At 39.2% G+C, this 17,852-nt stretch overlaps 1 protein-coding gene across 5 annotated transcripts in view; it reads right to left on the bottom strand.

The window, feature by feature from the left end:
- Nucleotides 1–2,314: 2,314 nt before the first annotated feature.
- Nucleotides 2,315–17,852, bottom strand: part of LOC106088381 (apoptosis-resistant E3 ubiquitin protein ligase 1) — a 123,173-nt gene continuing 107,635 nt past the window's right edge. For 4 of the 5 annotated variants that reach the window (XM_013253870.2, XM_013253872.2, XM_013253873.2 and 1 more), the window contains 7 exons: nucleotides 10,087–10,285; nucleotides 9,852–9,988; nucleotides 9,343–9,778; nucleotides 6,407–6,696; nucleotides 6,013–6,336; nucleotides 5,691–5,953; nucleotides 2,315–5,608 (listed from right to left, as the gene is read on the bottom strand). In XM_013253870.2, coding sequence (XP_013109324.1) covers nucleotides 5,506–5,608; nucleotides 5,691–5,953; nucleotides 6,013–6,336; nucleotides 6,407–6,696; nucleotides 9,343–9,778; nucleotides 9,852–9,988; nucleotides 10,087–10,285 — 1,752 coding nt within the window. In that variant the 3' untranslated portion in view covers nucleotides 2,315–5,505. The remainder of the gene's footprint in view (nucleotides 5,609–5,690; nucleotides 5,954–6,012; nucleotides 6,337–6,406; nucleotides 6,697–9,342; nucleotides 9,779–9,851; nucleotides 9,989–10,086; nucleotides 10,286–17,852) is intronic. The other variant, XM_013253871.2, reaches the window with a different exon arrangement.

Here is a 17,852-nt window from a genome sequence, read left to right on the forward strand (position 1 = left end):
AGCAGCCCTCGACTGTCGTAGATCTCTAAACGAGATGGCTGAACAGTTCGAAATTCATCTGTTCTGGGTGCCGAGCAGCAAAGATATCTCAGGGAATTGTAAAGCGGACGAGTTTCTAGACTAGAAACTTCCTTACACATTCCAGGGAAACTGGAATCAGTCGATATGCCTCTAGCGACATGTTAGCTAAGTTTTCAAGACCAGACAACGGCTTTTGCAGAAGCCGTGAGCACATCAAGGAAGAGGAGACTATAGAACACCTTCTGTATGTGTGTGTCCCACACTGGCTATTAGCTGGAGTTCCACTTTTCATTCTCATTTCTTTGAGGACCTGTCTGATTTAGCGGATGTGAACATTCGCAAGTTGTTAGGCTTTTTAAAGCTATCTGGATGGTTCAACGGTAGGAACTAGAAGGTATCTTCCTTCTTCTGTTCCTGTGGTATCACAATGGGCGAAAACGTCTAAGTCAGTCTGATGACAGACCGCCACTCAAACCTAACCTAACCTAAGTACTGTTCGTCAGGCTTTTGCTCCATAGATCAAAAATCGTTTCAGAACCTACATTCAGTGGGTTCTTTCAACAGTCAGTTTCTCTCCCATATAAACCGATTTCGGATCTTGATTTCTTGAGCCTCTAGAGGGCGCAATTAATATCCGATTTGGCTGAAATTGTGCATAAAGTGTTTTGGTTTGACCATCAACAATTGAGCCAAGTATGGTCTATATAGCACCCATATATAATTCGATCTCGCATATTCACTCCTTGAGCCGTTAGATGGCCCAGTAATTATCTGATTTGGATGAAATATAGCATGAAGTGGTTGGTTTTGACTTCTAATGACTGTGCGAAGTATGATCCTTATCGGTTCACAACCTGATATAGCTCCCATATAAACCGATTCACCGATTATACATCTTCAACCTCCTGAGGGTGCAATTCTTATCCGAATTATTTTTCGATTTTGCTGAAAATTGACACAGTAAGTTGTGTTAGACCCTCCAACATCTTTCTTCAATTTGATCCAGATCGGCCCAGATTTGGATATAGCTGCCATATAGACCGATCCACCGATTTAGGGTCTTAGGCCCATAAAAGCCAAATTTATTATTCGATTTTGCTGAAAATTGACACAGTAAGTTGTGTTAGACCCTCCAACATCTTTCTTCAATTTGATCCACATCGGCCCAGATTTGCGGATATAGCTGCTATATAGACCGATCCGCCGATTTAAGGTCTTACGCCCATTTATTGTCCGATTTTGCCAAACAGTGGGACAGTGAATTGTGTTAGGCTCTTCGTCACTTTTCTGCAACTTGGTCCAAATCGGTCCAGATTTGGATATAGCTGCCACGGATATAGCTCTCGATTTAAGGTTTTGGGGCCATAAAATGCGCATTTATTGTCCGATGTCACCGAAATTTGGGACAGTGAGTTGTGTTAGGCTCCTCCATATCCTACTTCAATTTGTATCAGATCGGTCCAGATTTGGATATAGCTGCCATATAGACCGATATCTCGATTTAAGGTTTTGGGCTCATAAAAGGAGCATTTATTGTCCGATTTCGCCGAAATTTGGGGCAGCGAGTTAAGTTAAGCCTCTTGACATATTGCTGCAATTTGGCTTGGTCGATCAAGATTTGCATACAACTGCTATATAGACCGATTTCTCGATTTAAGGTTTTGGACCCATAAAAGACGCATTTATTGTCCGATTTTGCCAAAATTTGGGACAGTAAGTTGTGTCAGGCTCTTCGACAAATCTGGACCAAGTTGCAGAAACTTGGCCCAAATCGGTCCAGATTTGGAAAAAGCTGCCATATAGACCGATATCTCGATTTAAAGTATTGACCCCACAAAAGGCTCATTTATAATCCGAATTCACTGAAATTTGACACACTGACTTATGTTAGGCTTTTCGACATCCGCGTCGTATATGCTTCTGAGCGGTTTATTTTTAGATATAGCTACTAAAAACACCAATATTTTGTTATACACAATTGAACAATGACTTGTACTTATTATTGTAGTATTTGGTCCAAATCAGAATATATTTCGATATAGCTGCTATGGGGCATAAGGTATGCATTTTTCACCGGATTTTGATGAAAGGTGGTTTATATATATACCCGAGGTGGTGGGTAACCAAAGTTTGGCCCGGCCGAACTTAACGCCTTTTAACTAGTTTTCTCTAAACTACGAATGGTATTTTTTTTGTTAAATAAAAGTCAATAGGAGGCATTTTTGTATCTATTTTTTTATTCGTTCTATTTTTTTTTTTCTTTTGTAACCTTTTAACAACAATTCGGTTTCAGTTTATTTATTTTTTTTTTGTTTTCCTTGGTCTGTTAACACTTTTCTCTTGATAGGATCAAAAGCTTACGAGTATTATTGCAAAATTCTAATACGTTCAACTATAAAGAATAGGTTGATTTTCGTTTGTTCTTCAATGCTAAGTAAATATCGTTCCAAAGAATTTCTAATCGATTGATTTCAAGTAGGTATTATTCGAACATACCATCTTATCTTAAGTTATTGTAGGCTTAACAATCTAAAATGCTAAATTAAGCCGATTTCTGATTTTTTAGAGATTCAAGACTCTATCTGTCAACGCACATGTTTCGGTTTTATATAGTCTTCGATCGAGCCAAAAAACAAAACTGACGCTTACGCTAGAGTCCTTGTAAAACTACAAATAAAATGGAAATTAAAATCGAGTAGTTGTTTATTCATTCATACATTTTGCCTTAAACTCTGTCTTGTGACTCTTTTACACTGAGATTTCTTGTTTGGTTTTTCTTTACACAATTATCACAATATTTGCTGTTGATACGCTTTTGGGATTTCTATGGGATCGCTTATTTATTTTTCCTTAGTTCTGTACATACGTTATCGATTTGCTTATTCTTTTTTTTCTCACAATAATAAAACAACAACTAAGATATTGACATATTTGAATTTTTGAGTTCCGTTTCCGTTACGTATTGCTTTGAAAAATGCTCATTGTCCATTTCGGTCTGCAGTATTTGTAGTAAATACATAGTTACACATTGCTTTCATTTATCTTCGTTTGCTAGAAAATATTGATGAGCTTTCGGTTTAATTACAGCAAAAAAAAAAAAATCATTTGTTTGTCCTTAAATCCTATTTGTTTCGTGGTTTACTCTTTTGGTTTCATGTTAGTCGTGTTATCGTTTTTAGCACAATGTTGGGTGGTGTAAATGTCGGTGTTTTTGGGAAAATCGTCGGCATTCATACATCAAACATGCGTTAGGGCTTACGTGTTTGCTTTGAAATGTGAAGCGGTTCCGTGTTCATCCGGAGACTTTTTTGATGTCAAACAGCATTCATACAGAGATATTTAAAAGACAGTTTGAGGTCCGGAAAGTCTACTAAAGAATTCAATATCAAACCGATGGCCTGGGTACAGGCATAGAGACAAAAAAGGAATTTTGGTAATAGTCATAGCTGGTGTCATAAGGATATGGGAATAAAATTACTTCCCGATAATGGCGGCCAAACGGATACCACATAATCAATCCATGATCTACACTGCCTGCACAGAAAAATATTTGACCAGTTAAACATGGTATTGATTGATAAAAAGATTTTTAACAAAGTTACTAATTGCTTTGATAATTGTTGACATTAAAATTCCATTTGCAATTGAATCATGACAAAAGACTATCGTTTAACAAAGCCCTTCGTCCTTTCTACTCAAAACCATGGAACGTATTGTGGACACCATGATAAAAAGTATGACATCCAGCGAACTGCTCAAATACAAACAGCATGCCTATGTCAAGGGAAGGTCGGTGGAGACTGCCCTGCACGAGGTTTTGCATAAAATAGAAGAATACTTCGATGCCAAGACATACATATTGGCGGTTTGTATTAACATCAAAAGGGCTTTTAACAATGTGCGGACCGACACACTAATCCAATCCTTAGATCAGTACCGGTTGCACCCGGTCCTTAGAGACTAGATAAACCATATGCTAAGGAACAGGTGGATAAATTGCGTGTCCCATGGCATAAATATAAGGGAGAAAGTGGCACAGGGCACGCCACAGGGGGGCATTTTATCGCCACTCCTATGGGTGACCACCATAAATGACCTATAACGGATGCTGACTGAGGAGGGATTTGAACTCGTCTGCTACACAGACGATGTTATAATACTTCTAAGGGGTAAGGATCCGAACGAGCTATGCAGATGGGCCGAAAGGGTCTTGCATATGGCATATGTAGCTTTAGACCTGAAATCCACCATAGACCAGATATTTACACTGCGCCTGTCAAAGGAGTAAAGCTAGCCGCTTGAAATTTTGCACAAATACTTCTTATTAGTGTAGATCGGTTGGGATTGTAAATGGGCCAAATCGGTCCATGTTTTGATATAGCTGCCATATAAACCCATCAATTCTTATCCGATTTGGCTGAAATTTGGTATGACGTGTTTCGGTATGACTTCCAACAACTGTGCCAAGTATGGTGGAAATTGGTCCATAATCTGATATAGCTGTCATTTATTAACCGATCTAGGGTCTTGACTTCTTAAGCCCCTAGAGGGCGCAATTACTATCCGATTTGGTTGAATTTGGCATGACGTGTTCTATCATGATTTCCAACAACTGTACTAAGTATGATTTAAATCGGTTCATAACCTGATATAGCTGTCATATAAACCGATCTGGGATCTTGACTTCTTGAGCCTCTAGAGGGCGCAATTATTATCCGATTTGGCTGAAATTTTGTACAACGGTTTCTCCCATTACCTTCAACATATGAGTCTAATATGGTCTGAACCGATCCGTAGCCAGAAACAGCATCGGTCTATAGCCTGAAACAGCAAACCAAGATACCGGGAAAAGAACTCGACAAATTTGATCCATGGTGGAGGGTATTTAAGATTCGGCCCGGCCGAACTTTGCACTGTTTTGTAAAATTTACTTGTTTTGTAAAATTTATTTTTTCAAGTCACTGTAAACAGCAGAAACACTTGGTGTTGCCTTAGCCAGAAACTTATAAACCCTCGTATTATTTGAAGCTCCATTTAAGATATGCTGCTCGCTTTATCATTGAGAACGGTAACTATCGCCTTCGAAAGGTTTGAAAGAGATAAAGCACAGCTGACGGTTACAATGCTGGGAACCAGGGCCGCAGAGTCTAGTCCTCGTAGTAGGTGTCAGAAATTGGAGAGAACGCTTGGAGAAGAAAAAGCTCTTTTCTTTAGTTAAATAAAATTAAATGGAGTAAAATAAAAGAAAATGTCACAAAATAAAGTAAGTAAAAGTCCGAATTAATCCACATAAGCTATGATTAAAACCGCTCCCGATCGCTAAGGAAATTTGTTTTTCCAAAACCCACCGTTTACATTAACACCACAGCGCTCTATATAACTACATATAGTGTAACTTAAGTTAAGGAACACACTTCATACTATACAAATATAAATACTCGGCACACAAAGAATCCAATGATTGTAAACAGCATCCAACTTAATCTAAACCATGCCGAAACCTTCAGTGCCTTCACTAATGGCCAAAAGTAAAGCCTTTTCAAATTGTTCATAGCTTTCATAGTCTGGCAAACAAAGTTGGTTAAAACTATAAATAGAGAAAAAAAAAACAAAATATTATTCCAAAACCTTTTTAAAAAAGATTAACCAACTACCACCGCATCACTTACCATGTGTGAGCTGTTGGCAAATTTCCGAAAGTGGGGGCAGCGGTTATTTGAAATTGTGGATTAAGCTCTTGGAAACCTCCAGGTGGCAATTGTGAACAGCCAGTTGTGAATTGCAGCAGCCGGGCCATTTCGGTTTGGCTGAAATTACTGATACCGGCCCAAAACCAGGCCAACACCCGACGAAATTCCGATGAGTTGCCATTTGCTATGTGATGCGCTTTGAAGTCTGCAATAGAGTACTCGCCCGTTCCACACATCAACAACTGTAAAAACAAAACTCTGAAAAATGTTTTTTCTAAATATGGCTTATAAGTCGACTCACCTCCAATTCATTTTCATCGAATATACTTAACAAATTATCTGGTATTATACCATTGAGACCCTTCAGGAAACTATCCACTTCATCCTTCACACTATTGCACAGCCTTTGTTGAGCTAAAGCATCCAAATATTGATTTTTGGTAGAATTAGTAACACGCACTTTCGAACCATTGGGCACGAGCTCAATTGTTTTGGTCAATTGACCACTGGCGTCGTAAATGTCCTCCACGAAATATAATTCCAATGAGTCAGTTGCATCCAAATCGGTGTCGAGTATATATTTGATTTTCGATAAATACAAATCGGGATCATCTTGTTCAAAGTACTGAAAGTTGTTGTTGGAAAAGTATATATTATAAATAATTGTTTTTGCTTTATGGGAAGCTGTTATTTACCTTATAATGCACTCTTAAACCAATCAATTGGGCCAAAAACGATCTGGTAAATCTGGCTCTCACCAACTGGCGATATGTACCACCCAAGGCACTTTCGTATAGACATTTGCCCACAATCTTACCAGCAAATTCGAAATGCTTTAACTTCAAATGTGATGCCCTGTGGGGGTTTGGATGCACCAGAGCTTGACGCTTATCATGAAAACTGCAAAATAGCCCACCTCGTGGATCGAATAAAGAGCTACAAATCAGTTCGAACCATTCGCGGCGTAAACCGCCCCAATCAATGCCTGCAAGAGATCATATATAAAAGTTACTAAAACAGTTATGTTGCAGCATTCGATTTTTCGTTCTAGTCGAATGAAAACAACTTGAATTAAGAATATGTAACACATAAGCCAGTAATCTGCTTGTTGAGAGCGCACAACAAGCAGGTACCGAAATGAAACCTCGAAATAACAAAATCTATATAGATCAGGAATTTCATGCTTTATAAGTATACCAATTGTCCTATAAGGCCTCTAATGATTTCATTATTATTTTCTTCAGTATTAGCCCCGTTTTCTCACGATCTGGAGTCCCACTTTTCAACATACTCGCTCGCCACCTATGCCCTTAACTCGCATTGCGTTACCCTGAAAGGTTTCACATTCACCAAGTTTGACGATGGCAGCCAAGGATCTGCACCCAAATCATGCGGGTTGTCCACCCTGTAAATACCTTCCCACACTCCAACAGCGTTCATGACCTTCACGTCCTGGATGTTCTGTATGACCGTGACTGTAGCGAGGCAGTATCGCGCACTCAACATCAAGAGTTCGATGTGAAACCTTTTCCGATTCTTCCACTGTCCCGTCGCATTTAGTCTAATAGTCGCTGCAGCTGCCTTTTATTTAATTTATGGATCGTACATATAGAGTTGTTTTCAGTGCGTAAATAGGCGCGATTCTTATGGCCCCATCTATGCCAAGACAACAAGTTCTCTGATCCTGTTGCAATGTCTTTATGTTGCACCTCTTCTGTACCGCCGTCCACCAAGCTATCACAGCATAAGTAAGTTTTGAACTTATTACGCTCCTGAACTGAAAAATGTAGCTACTAAAGCCTAAAAAGTCCATATCGGTTAAAATTTATATATGTGAGCTATATCTAAATCTGAACCGAATTTGATGAAATTTTGCGCACATATTGGAACGTCGCATAAAACGACTCATGCAAAATTTCCCAAAGATCGGAACAAAATTGTGGCTGCTACAGTCTTAAAAGATCACATCGAACGAAAGATATATATGGGAACTTTATCTAAATCTGAACCGATTTTGGTCAAAATCAATAGCGACAATCGGACAATAATTGCGACCTGTACCTTGATCACAAAAATACATGGGCAGACAAACGGACATATCTAAATCGAATCAGGAAGTGATTCTAAGTCGATCGGTATACTTATCAATGTGTCTTGCTCTTCTCGTTCTAAGCGTTGCAAACAAATGAACAATATTAAAATACCTTGTGCCACAGTGGTGGTGCAGGGTATAAAAATGCATATCGACCAAAGGATAGCTGTACACTAATCCAGTTATTCAGTTTGCAAGAGTTCGAAATATTCGTCTAAGACCCCATAAAGTATTCATATTGTTGATCGCGTCGACGTTCTGAGTCGATCTAACCATGTCCGTCCGTCCATCCGTCTGTCGAAATCACGATAGCGGTAAAACTATCCGCTTGAAATTTTGAATAGATACTTACTATTGATGAAGGTCATTGGAGATTGCAAACGGGACACATCGGTTCAGATTTAGATATAGCTCCCATATAAACCGATCTCCCAATTTGACTTCTTGAGCCCCTGGAAGACGCAATTTTTGTCAGTCAGTCAGTCAATAACCTGAAATAGCTCTCATATAAACCGATCTCCCAATTTGACTTCCTGAGTCCTTACAAGCCACAATTTTTTTTTCGATTTGGCTGAAATTCTGTTATGACTTCCAACAACTGTGGCAAGTACGGTCCGAATAGGTCTATAACCTGATATAGCTCCCATATAAACCGATCTCCCGATTTGACTTTTGGAGTCCTTACAAGTCGCAATTTTAGTCGGATAAGGCAGAAATTTTGCATGCGGTATTCCGTTACGACTTCCAACAACTGGTCCAAATCAGTCTATAACCTGATATACTTACTTTACTTTAATAGGCTATGACAGAATATTTGTTCCACTAGCCGAACGTAGAATAGCGTTCCAAGCGCCTCGATCTTCTGCGCTCATTCTAAAATCTCTGACACCAAGTTTCGAGGTGTCTCCCACCACTTGCTCTTTCCTTGTTTGCCTTCAAAAGACTTCTTTGCTGGAGCTTCTTCATCCATTCTGACAACATGACGTAGCCAACGCAGCCGTTGTATTTTGATGCTTGTAACTATGCTATCGTCGTCATACAGCTGATACAGCTCAATGGTTCATACGTCGCCTATATTCTCCGTTAACGCAAACTGGTCCATATATTCTACGAAGAATCTTTGTCTCAAATAATCCAAGCACTGCCTCATCTGCTTTCACAAGTACCCATGCTTCAGAACCTTATAACATCACGGGTAGTATCAGTGTCTTGTATAGTGTAGTCTTCGTCTGTCGATATAGCTCCCATGGTAACCGGTCTCTCGATCATCCTTGTTCGGTTCCTAAAACCTTTAATTTTTGCTGGTTTGACAGAAATTTATACCCCGGTCGAACTAAGCACGCTTTTACTTGTTGAATAGTTTGACTACGCAAGAAAATAGAAACTTATCTCAACTATAAATAAGGATATAACAATCGAAGAAGAATCTTGTTGATGGTCTTGCATTATGGTTGTTGTGCAATGACTTATGGTGTAAAGTCTTTAAACTAGATGCATCTTCATTTTAAGCAACTAAACGTGTCACAAAAATTATCTTACCTTGCTCTCCTTGGAATGTGACTTCGAAGTTACCACACCAGTCCGAAACGGAAAAATGCTTGGTCGCCTTCATACTGCTCTCCAAAATCTTTTCGCGCTGTACTTTAAGCGCCAACTTTTCATGATAGTAATTGGCATGGAATTTACGCACCTCGTGGTAGAAAAAATCCTGCTTATCCTTAAATGTCTCCGAACCTCCGATATTCTTCAACAGAAAGTGTGTAAATGTAGCAGCAATTATGTTGCGATCCCTCGAGGCCAATTCTATTTTGGGCTGTGCCCCATCATCTATAATAAAGATGGGACCATGCACATGTGTCGGTAGCTGGGGTAGAAAGTGAAATTTAGTTGAGGGACACAGCCGGAAGGTGGCAATACGTTTAGGTATGAATTTGAGAATCATCTCCTTAATGGTAACCTGAAAAATAAGGGAGTCCTGATTAGGATTTCGAAGTAATTAATGTTGCGAAGGCCTACGAGGGAAATTGTGTTTTCCCCCATCAACTCACTTGTTTGGGACCCACCGAACACAGCACTTTGCGAGGCTTCGCCTTGGTTGCCCCGAATATACTTAAAAGTCGTGCCTCATAGCAAATGTTGTGCTTACGCGAAGCAATATTCTTATGCACCAATGTGGTGTCACTACCTAGGAAATGGTAAAACGGCACACAGATGAAAATTTTTTGAGTGCAAAGAGACAAGGGACGCTAGTGCCGATGAGGCAGCGGCGGCGGTTATACTTACTGCTTAAAACTATAATATCAAAGTCACCATTGGGTAACTTTTGCTCAAGGTAACTTATTACGGCACGTAGACATATGGGCTCCGGGAAAAGTGCTGTCACGGCAACGCGTGCATTCACGCGGTCATACGAGAAAGCAATGGCATTACGCAGTTTCTCCAATGGCTGGCCATTTAAATCGTATGTTTCTACATGATAACCCTGCAACAGGAAAAAGGGAAAAGTAGATTTATTGCTATTATTGTCGAAAAAATATAACTATGAGTCAACAATTTTGTTTCCGCAAGGGTCATTCTACAACAGAGCAATTTCATAGAATTGGTTAAGAGGAATCTCTCGAAAATAGAGAAATTTGTTCAGCGGTATTCTTGGATAAATCCTAAGCGTTCGACGGAGTTGTCCATTCATCTCTAAATGAAATCAAGGCTATCTTACCACATATTATTTACAACTTATCGAAATCATATTAGAACGAACGATTCTTTCGCGTCAAAGAAGGCAATGAGTACTCCGAATTGTATTCCGTGTATGCAGGTGAACCACAGGGAAGTATTTTGAGCTCTGTACTAAATATATTTATTATATACCAGTGATCTCCCTTATCACCCAGATCGTACCATAGGCACATTTGCTGACGACTCTGTTATACTTGGCGAAGGCTCAACTATTGAAACTTCAACTTCGAAACGGTAAAGTGCTCTAGATGAAATCGACATATGAATAAATAAATATGGTCTCAATTATAATACAGTCGAAACTAGCTAAGTGAAACACAAACAAGTAAAAGCGTGCTAAGTTCGGCCGGGCCGAATCTTATATACCCTCCACCATGGATCGCATTTGTCGAGTTGTTTTCCCGGCATCTCTTCTTAGGCTAAAAAGGATATAAGAAAAGAGTTGCTCTGCTATTAAAACGATATCAAGATATGGTCCGGTTCGGACCACAATTAAATTATATGTTGAAGACCTGTGTAAAATTTCAGCCAATTCGAATAAGAATTGCGCCCATTGGGGCTCACGAATTAAAATAGAGAGAACGATTTATATGGGATCTGTATCGGGTTATAGACCGATTCAGACCATAATAAACACGTTTGTTGATGGTCATGAGAGGATCGGTCATACAAAATTTCAAGCATATCGGATAATAATTGCGACCTCTAGGGGTCAAGAAGTCAAGATCCCAGATCGGTTTATATGGCAGCTATATCAGGTTATGAACCGATTTGAACCTTATTTGACACAGTTGTTGAAAGTAAAAATAAAATACGTCATGCAAAATTTCAGCCAAATCGGATAGGAATTGCGTCCTCTAGAAGCTCAAGAAGTCAAATCCCCAGATCTGTTTATATGACAGCTATATCAGGTTATGGACCGATTTCAACCATACTTGGCACATTTGTTGGATATCATAACAAAACACGTCGTGCGAAATTCCATTCCATTCGGATAAGAATTGCGCCCTCTAGAGGCTCAAGAAGTCAAGACCCAAGATCGGTTTATATGGCAGCTATATCAGGTTATGGACCGATTTCAACCATACTTGGCAAAGTTGTTGGATATAATAACAAAACACGTCGTGCAAAATTTCATTTCAATCGGATAAGAATTGCGCACTCTAGAGGCTCAAGAAGTCAAGACCCAAGATCGGTTTCTATGGCAGTTATATCAGGTTATGAACCGATTTGAACCATACTTGGCACAGTTGTTGGATATCATAACAAAACACGTCGTGCAAAATTTCATTCTGATCGGATAAGAATTGCGCACTCTATAGGCTCAAGAAGTCAAGACCCAAGATCGGTTTATATGGCAGCTATATCAGGTTATGGACCGATTTGAACTATACTTGGCACAGATGTTGGATATCATAACGAAACACGTCGTGCAAAATTTCATTCCAATCGGATAAGAATTGCGCACTCTAGAGGCTCAAGAAGCCAAGATCGGTTTATATGGCAGCTATATCAAAACATGAACCGATATGGCCCATTTACAATACCAACCGACCTACACTAATAAGAAGTATTTGTGCAAAATTTCAAGCGGCTAGCTTTACTTCTTCGGAAGTTAGCGTGCTTTCGACAGACAGACGGACGGACGGACGGACAGACGGACGGACAGACGGACGGACAGACGGACGGACATGGCTAGGTCGACATAAAATGTCACGACGATCAAGAATATATATACTTTATGGGGTCTCAGACGAATATTTCGAGTAGTTACAAACAGAATGACGAAATTAGTATACCCCCCATCTTATGGTGGAGGCTATAAAAATACATCAACTTGCTTTCACTTATCCGAAATTTCCACTTCGGCGTAGTTCGGATAAATAAAATTAGTTCGCAGCTATGCGATATAAGTTCAGGCGAATTTTCAATTTAAGGTACACATATTTATGAAGGACCTTAAGTTAAGAAAGACCAATATTCAGTAAAATCCTTTAAAAGTCAGATGCAATATTTAGCGATATACCAAGACATGTTTTTGCGAATTTTATTGACGATGCGAATTTTCAAATTCCAGATAGTTTCCCACAGAAATAACTTTTTCACTTATGCGACTTCAGATTCATATAAAAACGGAATTTGTGGTGTAACAACTTTTTCAGTTTAGATTTATTTTCAATTAAGCGATTTTTCATTTAAATGAATTGAATTGCATTGAATAACACCAAAAATTACTGGTTCTTTCCTTCAAGTTGCACTTAAGCGTGATTTTTCACTAAAGCAAATTACAGTTACGCGGTTTCAACTGTAGTTCCAAGTTCTATTTATGTTAATTTTACTACCAGGAACATCATTAAAAGCCAGCGTACATTAAAGGTAAACAAGTACCTGTGGATGAGTGATTAAAATACCTTGAAATGGAAAACTTTGGACACCAAGGAATGACTTTGGAAAGCACGTCTTCACAAATCAGCAAAATTCCCGAAAAAAATACAAAAAATTGCTGGGCCCATGGAAACAGATAGTATTGTTATAATAACACCCAAATTTCCAGACTACATGAAGCTGATACAACAGAGAGACTAAATACAATAGATAAGAACCACTCAATTTAAAGAGGCACTTTAACCAGCAATCTGTATTTTAAGGCATTAGCTGTACTCAGTAACTTAATTTAACACAAAACAAGTAAGAGCGTGCTAAGTTCGGCCGGGCCGAATCTTATATACCCTCCACCATGGATCGCATTTGTCGAGTTCAATGCGCTGCATCTCTTTTTAGGCAAACAAATAATATTGAATAAGAAATGTTATGCTATTGGAGCTATATCAAGTTATAGTCCGATTCGGACCATAAATGAATGTTGAAAATTGTAGAAGTCATTGTGTAATATTTTAGTTCATTCGGATAAGAATTCCGCTTTGTAGGGACTCAAGAAGCAAAAACGGGATATGGGTTTATAGGGGAGCTGTATCAAGCTATAGATCGATTCAGACCATATAAGACACGTATGTAGAAGGTCATGAGAGAATCCGTTGTACAAAATTTCTGCTTTACTCTTTCGAAAGTTAGCGTGTTTTCGACAGACAAATCGACGGACATGGCTAGATCGACTTTAAATGACATGAAGATCAAAAATATATATACTTTATGGGGTCTCAGATGCATATTTCGAGGTTTTAACACCTGTGATAAGCAGTGACTCGGTCAAAATCTCGAACCGTCTCAAAATCTCAAACGTCTCCACCCACTGTTTCTTTTCGGACCACAACAGGATGGGTTTTCAGATTGAGCACGATATAGGGAAGAGAAGGCCGAGAATAAGAGAGGTCCTGGAAATATATGCGAAGGCTTCTGTCCTTGAAGGGCCTATATGGAACGCAATTGTGTTGTTGCAGAAGTCTGCAGTGGGTGTCGTTACGGAGTGCCTGAATGAGATTTTTCGTGAGACATGCCCAGGAACAAACCAACCGCGGTGAACACCTGAGTCAAAGGTACTCAGGAGAGAGAGCAGGAAGCTGTTTAACAAGGCGGAAAGGGGGTACACGGCAGAAGGCTGGAACGAGTATCTTGGAGGCCTGGGCAGGTTCAAGAAGGCGACGAGGAGATCGAAGATGAGTTCCTAGGTGACATGGGAGATAGTGTGGTCAAAAGGTGGATGACAAAGGGAGGGGTGTTCTAGCCGATAACCTAGAACCTAAAATTTAACAAAATCCTGTTGTTGGGATGGCGTGAGAATGATCCCCTACATATGTTGGCGACGTGGTACTAGTGATACTTGGCAAATTTCTACCCTCAATCAGCGATATCATGGAAAGGTCACTGGGGTCGCTGTCATGATGGGCTACAAGAAATGGGTTAAATACTAACACAGGGGAGAAGGAGTTGGTCCTCTTCACTCGGAGATATAAGATACCGGATTTTAGGCTCCCGTATTTGGACGGCATTACCCTCCCCGAAGACGATAAGATAGCCCTGGATTCGAAATGGCCATTGTTAGACCAGTGCTGACAATGGGGCATTGTCTTGGTGGAAAGCTGCGTTGAAAAAGACTCGCAACTGGGAGCTCCAGAAAGAGACTGTTCTGCGTGGGAATAACGCGAGCGTTTAGGGTAACACCGCAGACAGATTCGAAAGCAATGCTGGATATACAACTTATTTATGTCAATATTCGAAATGGGCCACCAAGGTTGCGCTTTGGCTGAGGGAACTTGGCATTCTGAAGGAGAGTCGAAACGGCTACTGTCCCATTCTGGATGCGGTGGGTAGATTAAGTAGAGTCTCAGGCTACCTGGCGCCGAGACCGATACGGAATCTTCGGGATTCGATTTCCAGGGAGAGAGGAGTAGCAGGTACTACGAGGGTTGAATTTTATATTTCGGGATTGGACAACCCTTGTGTTGCAATCTGTCCACTGACAGCTCTATCGTAAAGCTTGATATTTTTGAGGTTATACGTACTCAGAATGTTTTGACATTCGAGCGCTATTTGTGTTTTTTACAGCAACTTCAAAGATTCATCTCGCCCAAAAAATTGAATTAAATCGTGAATACATTCGTGCATCGATGAACTAAATTCAGTTTTTGGAGATTAAGTTCCTTCAACGACCATTGTAAATCGAAGGTATGGTGAATTCAACCGAGGTCGTAGTTCACTCCAAGATGAATTTCGAGAAGGTCGTCCAAAATCAGTAGCTGTTTCAAAAACCATTGATGCTGTGCGCCAACTGATAATGCAAGATCTTCATGTGACCTTTCGTGAGATTGAGACAACATTAGGCATTAGTGGGACCAGCATACATTTAATATTCATGAACAATTGACCGTCCAAAAATTCGTTCGCGTTGGATCCCATACAATTTGTCAATCGCAAAAAAAAGGCTCGTGTCGATTGGTCGAAAGAAATGCTCCAAAAATACGATAAAACTGCATTTTTTTCACTCAAAACATCGATTCGATGAGTCGTCTGCCATAGAGTCCTGACTTGGCACCGAATGACTTCTTTTCGACACCTGAAGAAGCGGTTGATGCGTTCAGAATGCATGTTTTGGAGATACCTCAATCAGAGTGGCAAAAGTGATTCGACAGTTCAAACGCATACAAAAGAAGATTTTAATGGGGAATATTTTGAAAAACAATCAATCGATTTTCAATGAATAATATTTGTTTTTGGGTTCTCTAATTTTGAAATATAAAAGGCAACCCTATTATTCACAGATGGAACTGGATTAGGGGTATTCTCCAAGACACTCAACTTCGGGATTTGGGTTAGAAAACCGAATGAAATAACGGCCTTTTAGGCCATAACGATAGCCGCAATAGAAGGGAATGGTTTTCCGTCTTCGAAACTCAAGATTTATATGGACAGTATGACAGCCCTCAAGGCTTTGGCATAGAGGACAATGAGATCCAAGAGCGTGGCGGAGTATTTGGAATCCCAGAATAGACTCCGGGCTTACGACATAGCACTAACTTCCCGTACAATAGGATATTCCCGGATACAAAAGGGAGAACGAGTATGCCAGCAGGGGCTCCTCCACCAGGAGAAAAATATTCGCCGAATTCAGACAAGTTTTTTAGTAAAACAAAAATGTTTGCTGCAACAACAGAAAGTCTGCTGAAAATGGGAGAGCAGCAATTGGTTGCTATACCAGTAAACATTTTCTGTTGTTTTCAAAGGTTTAAAAATTTGTAAAAAACTCAGAAATGTCATCTTATCTTTCAATTTTACAAGCATATAACATACATTTTTTTCCAATTTTCTGCAATTTGATAACTTTTAAACGATTTTATATAACAGCAGACAAAACAATTACTACTACAATATTATATTTTTAGCTTTTAAGTAAAAAATTAACGCCTAAAATTGGTATTTTTTTATAAACGCAAAGCAAATACCTTAATTGTTGTTTAGAACTTCAACAATTTTGTATGAATTCGTTCAAAAGTTTAAAATTTTAATTTAATACCAGCAGACAGTAAAATCACACATCAGTAAAATCAGCGGATTTCCAAACACTTGTCGAAATATAAAAAATAGGAGGGGCTGTGGCGAGGTGGATGTCATACTGTCAGGACACTGGCCTGCCGTAGAATGAAAGAGAGAGAATGAACTAGTGGCCTATGATGCAAAGGTCACTGAGTACGATTACGGGAGTTATAACTGGGCACTGTGCGATAGGCCACATGGCCATGCACATGGGAATCCCTCATAATAACTAGCTGCCTTGATGAGGAGGAAAAAGGGATGGTCGAGCACTTGCAATGTTCATGTCTGGGTCTACATGTGCATTGGCTATCCATCTTAAGGAGAGGGTTTTTGTACGATCTCGCTGATCTTTTCGATTTGTCTCTGACAATGAGCCCAACCTTAACATAAAGTCTGCATACATGATACCACACCCATAGAAAAATTTTTTTTGGAAAAAGCAAATACTGTCTGCTGACTGTAACCACAACAAAATTTGTTATTCAAAATAGCAAAAATGTTTGCTAAAACAGCAGTTTTTGGTTGCTGACAATGGGAAAGCAGACACTACTGCTTTTTCTTTCGGTCAATTTGGTCAGCTAAATTAACAAACAAAATTTGCTGTTTTAAGTACAAAAAGCTGCTGAAAAAATGTTATGCTACTTTTTTAAGCATGTTACTTATTATGAATTTTTTAGAAATTTTGTTTGAAGAGATGATTTTAATTTGTGGAATTTTACTGTAAAGAAGCTACCTGATCTACCCATTGGTATACATTTCAAAATCTTACTGTTGTATATTGCACACCCTGTTTGTAAAAAACGCATGCGTTATTAGCATCAGGTAGTTATGAATCACTTATGCGGCATTTCCCTGTTTAAAATACATTTGCACTGTTTCTGTTCTACTTTACTGAACACGAAAGTTGGATTGTTATTGTTGCGTTTGTAAAAAGGGAAAATATCCGAAAAACCAAACAAATAGGTTTCCTAAAAACGCAGAGTAAGAAGGGACATACCTAGCTAGACGAAAAAATGTTGGCTCGAGCAGATTTATGAAATTTTATTGAATGAGATATTGCCTAATAAGCAAATGGAGATGTATAAGGCCAGTAGCCATGACAGTGTGGGCATTTTCATAATTTTAGCAGATTTTTATATTTAAAACATCAGATTTTGTTAGATAAAATTGCAGGACAATATGTTTGCTAAAACAGTAGCAGTATGTTTGCTGAAACACTAGCAATGCCTGCTTTCCCTTTTTCCACAAACAACAACTGCTGTTTTAGCAAACATTTTTGCTACTTTGAATAACAAATTCCGTTAAGTGCAGTTTTAGAATTATTT

Source organism: Stomoxys calcitrans, chromosome 3, assembly GCF_963082655.1.
Source record: "Stomoxys calcitrans chromosome 3, idStoCalc2.1, whole genome shotgun sequence".
NCBI lineage: Eukaryota > Metazoa > Arthropoda > Insecta > Diptera > Muscidae > Stomoxys > Stomoxys calcitrans.